General features: G+C 39.9%; 1 protein-coding gene across 1 annotated transcript; it reads left to right on the forward strand.

Annotated features, from left to right (window-relative positions):
* Nucleotides 1–3,585: 3,585 nt before the first annotated feature.
* Nucleotides 3,586–4,110, forward strand: LOC131148291 (uncharacterized). Its single transcript, XM_058098009.1, has one exon. The coding sequence runs from the start codon at nt 3,586–3,588 to the stop codon at nt 4,108–4,110; it is 525 nt and encodes a 174-aa protein (XP_057953992.1).
* Nucleotides 4,111–5,155: the final 1,045 nt, after the last annotated feature.

The raw sequence follows: 5,155 nt of genomic DNA on the forward strand, positions 1-5,155 counted from the left end.
CATTTGACTCTATAGATCCCAATGACTTATGCCTCATGCCAAAGGTCATCTTGCCACCAAAATTCAAAGTACCGGATTTCAAAAATTTTGATGGAACTCATTGTCCTCGGACCTGCCTGCACCTCTATTGCCAAAAAATGGCTGCACATACCGATGATGAGAGACTGACGATGCATTGCTTTCAGGATAGCTTAACGGGGATAGCTATTAGGTGGTACATTCAATAGGATCGAGCTCGAATCCGCACGTGGAAAGATCTAGAAAATTCTTTCATAGCTCAATACCACCACGTTATAGAAATGACACCTGATTGTATGACCTTGCAGAGTATGCAAATGAAACCCACCGAAACGTTCAGAGAATATGCATATAGATGGAGGGACATGCCCATTCAAGTAAGCCCTTCAGTGGAAGATAGGGAGGCTATTTCTTTATTCGTGAATACGTTGAAAGATCCTTAATTTGGACATCTCTTGGGGGCAACCTCCCATAGCTTTATGGATATTGTTTCAATCGGAGAGAGGATTGAGACAGCTATCAAAGTCGGAAGAACTAAAAGTAGTAGTGCAGAGACTGGTCCAGGCAAGAAGTGGATAAACAAGAAGAGGGAAGAAGAGGTCCAGATGGTTTGAGGGCAACAATATCAAAGAGGGCATGGCCAAGGGCCTAGGAGGAATTTTTTTTTTGAACCCTCTTTTAATCAGATTGTCCATGCAGGCACGAGACCCCAAGTTGTTCCTTCCGGGCCTAAGCCCACCCAACTGAATGTTCGAACACATGATTGAGGCATCTAGAGAAATGTGAGAAGAATAGATCCTATTCCAATGACATATTCAGAATTATTCCCACAATTGTTGGAAAGGAACTTGGTTTCAGTCATTCCTGGGATGGTCGTTACGACACCCTTTCCATAATGGTACGATCCAGAAGCCAAGTGTGCATATCACGCTAACACTCCCAGGCACACCATCGGACGTTGTTGGACATTCAAAAATTAGGTTCAAACACTAAGAGAAGCCGTATGGCTTGCATTTGATGATAAACAACGAGGAATCCAGGGGAACCCTTTGCCCAATCATGGGGGTAACAACATCGAAATGATAGAAAACGGGACGGATGAAGTGGATTTTCAACAAATGTCTCTAAATTGGGTGTTCAATGAACTCACTGCAGCAGGTCAAATAGGGCAGGAGGTTGTTTGCCCTGTCAAATAGGTCATCTATCAATGATAGATAATGGGTCATCTATCAATTTTATGCCAATGACTACGCTGCAAAGGTTACCCATTGATCCTTCTTACGTGATGCCAAACAATTTGGTGGTGCGTGCCTTTGATGGAACACGAAGAGAATTAGTAGGGTTGCTTGAAATCCCTATTCAAATTAGACCAGTAACCTTCAACATCACTTTTCAAGTCATGGATATTAGGCCTTCATAAAGTTGTCTCTTGGGAAGGCCTTGGATACATAATACAGGGGCAGTTCCATCATCTTTGCATCAGTGAGTGAAGTTTGTAGTAGGGGATAAATTGGTGTGTGTTTACGGAGATACTGATATAGTGGTTACTAAACCTTCTTGCACTCCCTATGTGGAAGCAGCTGAAGAAGCCCATTAAGTTTCATTTTGAGCATTTGAAATCATCAACGCCACTACTATAATGGAGGGTTCTTTTATCCCTCAACCTTAGATCTTTTCTTCGGCACATATGGTGGCTTCTGAAATGATTAAATCAGGGTTTTGCCTAGGTAAAGGGTTGGGGAAGTATCTTCAGGGTATTACAATACCATTGCTACTAGAAGGTATAAATAAGAGATACGGCGTCATATATACTCCTACTCTAGATGACCATAAGAAGAAGGCTGAAGAGAAAAGAATACTTAGAATTGAAAGGCGCACAGGAAGAGTAAGCACCAAATGGGGAGCAGAAGTCCCGCCAATGAATCAGACCTTTCGAAAAGGAAATCAAATCACTCTTGAGGAAGAAATGAGACAGAAGAGCATATTGTCCTTGGATTCGGGGAATCCCATGAATGACTCAAGTAAATGGATCTACCCGTTGTCTACAGGAGTAGAAATCTAGAACTGGACATCTTTTGATTACCCAATTCACTTCATGTAATAGTTTTTCTTATTTTAGTTTCTTTTTGTAATCCGTGGACATTATCGCCTCGGACCATTTATCTTTTTCATCAATAAAACAAGTATGCATTTCTTTTACATTTATTGCATCATGGGATCAGTTGTCAAAATTTTTTTTACTTTTGTTTAATGCAAGGATAGGGAAAATAACCATACCAGTATTCAGGAGCCAGAAACTGATGTTAACTTTGAAAACCTAATCCTAGAAGCTAAAATAGAAGAGGAATAAACCTTCTAAAGGAATACAAAGATGTTTTTGCATGGTCGTATCAGGATATGCCGGATTTGGACATAGATCTAGTGACACATAAAATACCCCCTTACCCAAATAGCAAATTGGTAAAATAGAAATTAAGGAGAATGCGCCCAGATATGTTGATCAAAATAAAAGAAGAGGTTCAAAAATAGTTTGAGGCTGGTTTTTAGAAGTAGCCAAATATCCAGAATGGATAGCCAATGTAGTTCCAATAATGAAGAAAAATGGAAAAGTGAGAGTTTGTGTTGACTATTGGGACTTGAACAAAGCTAGCCCTAAAGATAATTTTCCACTTCCACATATAGATGTGTTGGTAAACAATACGGTGGGACATGCCTTGTTTTCATTCATGGATGGCTTTTCTGGATATAATCAAATTAAGATGGCCCCGGAAGATGAAGAAAAAATTATGTTTATCACCTTATGGTGGTCCTTTTACCATAAGGTTATGCCTTTCGGTCTAAAGAATGCAGGGGCAACTTATCAAAGAGCCATGGTGATGTTATTTCATGACTTGATGCATAAGGAGATAGAAGTATATGTAGATGACATGATTTTTAAGTATTGGGATGAGAATAGCCATGTGATGAACTTAGAGAAGCTGTTTAAAAGGCTACGGAAATGTCAATTGAAATTAAATCCAAAAAAATGCATATTCGGAGTTTCTTTAGGGAAACTGTTGGGATTTATTGTAAGTGAGAAAGGGATCAAGGTTGACCCGGATAAAATAAAGGCTATTCTAGAAATGCCTAGTCCCAAAACCGAAAAAAAAGTTAGGAGTTTCCTAGGCAAATTAAACTACATAGCTTGATTCATATCTCAGTTGAATGCTACTTGTGAGCCTATATTTAAGCTATTAAAAAATGATAACCCCGAAAAATGGAATAAGGCGTGTCAAAAAGCTTTTGAGAAAAATAAAAGAATCTCTATTGAACCCTCTGGTATTGGTTCCCCCTCTACCTGGAAGGCCTTTTATATTGTACTTGGCAATATCAGAAAATTCCATGGGGTGTGTGTTAAGGCAACACGATGAGTTTGGAAGAAAAGAGTGCGCCATCTATTATCTAAGAAAAAAGTTCACGGAATATGAATCTAGGTATTCTAACCTGGAGAAAACATGTGCTTTGGTATGGGTGGTTAGCAGGTTAAAGCAATACAAGTTGTATTATACAACATGGCTGGTTTCTAAAATGGACTCGATCAAGTATGTTTTTGAAAAACCCACAGTGACGGGACGAATGGCTCGTTGGCAAATGTTGTTGACTGAATACGATATTACATATGTGATGAGGAAAGCCATCGAGGGGAGCGCTATAGCAAAGTATTTGGCCGATAGAGCCGTTAATGATTACCAACCCATGGAGTTTGACTTCTTGGATCAAGATATTGATTCAATAAATCAAGAAGTGGAAGATGATGTTGGGTGGATGATGTTATTTGACGGGGCGACCAATGTATGGGGGCATGGAATAGGGGCCGTACTTATATCACCAAAGGGTAAATACTACCCAGTCACAGCCAAACTCACCTTTCCGTATACCAATAATGTAGCTGAGTATGAAGCATGCGTATTGGGCTTACAAGTAGCTATTGACCGAGGCATTAAAGAATTAACCGTAAAAGGAGATTTAGCTTTGGTAATTCATCAGTTGACTGGAGAGTGGGAAACCCGAGATTCCAAGTTAATACCGTATCAGGAGTACATTCAGGAATGATGTTGGAATTTGATACTAGCATTTTTTCGCATTTACCAGGAGAAAATAATTTAATTATTGATGCGCTAACATTGGCGGCTTTATTTAAGGTTGAGCCCGGAATAGAGATTGAACCCATTCAAATAAGGTTGCATAGGGAGCCAACATATTGTATAATGACGGAAGAAGCTAATGGAAAGCCATGGTTTCATGATATCGAAACACACCTTCAAGGGAAGGAGTACCCCATAGGAGCCTCCAATAACGACCGGAAGACAATTAGGAGGCTAGCTATGGGATTCTTCTTAGATGGAAAAATATTGTATAAAAAGAACCATGATATAACCCTCCTATGGTGCGTAGAATTGCAAGAGGAAAGACAAATCATGCAGGAAGTACATGAAGGTGTTTGTGGGACCCATGCAGGAGGTCACTCGTTGGCCTGAAAAATCCTAAGTAATGGATACTATTGGATGACCATGGAACGTGATTGTATAAAATATGTTCGAAAATTCCATAAGTGTCAAATCTATGGAGATCGTATACAAGTCCCACCCACTCAACTCCAGGTTTTATCTACGCATTGGCCTTTCTCAGCCTAGGTCATGGACGTGATTGGACCAATAACCCCGAAGGCCAATAATGGGCATCGATTCATTCTTGTGGCCATTGACTACTTCACAAAATGGGTAGAAGTGGCATCGTACTCCAGTGTCACTCAAAGTGTAATCAGCCATTTTATCAGGAGAGAAGTAATTTGTAGGTATAGGATCTAGGAGAGGATAATATCAAACAATGCCAAAAACTTGAACAACAAGGTCATGACAAAATTGTACAGTCAGTTCAAGGTCAAATATCATAATTCAGCCCCTTATCAACCTCAAATGAATGGAGCAGTGGAAGCGGCCAACAAGAATATCATGAGCATATTGGAAAAAATGATAGAGACCTATAGAGACTGGCATGAGAAGTTACTTTTCGCTTTATTGGCCTACAGGACTACTGTTTGAATGTCCACAAGGGTCACCCCTTTCTCTTTGGTGTACGGGATGGAGGTCGTAATTCC

Source organism: Malania oleifera, chromosome 2 (assembly GCF_029873635.1).
Source record: "Malania oleifera isolate guangnan ecotype guangnan chromosome 2, ASM2987363v1, whole genome shotgun sequence".
In the NCBI taxonomy this organism is placed as follows: Eukaryota; Viridiplantae; Streptophyta; class Magnoliopsida; order Santalales; family Ximeniaceae; genus Malania; species Malania oleifera.

Coding starts and splice junctions, on each gene's coding strand:
- LOC131148291 (XM_058098009.1), top strand. CDS start 3,586: ATGGACTCGATCAAGTATGTTTTTGAAAAACCCACAGTGACGGGACGA.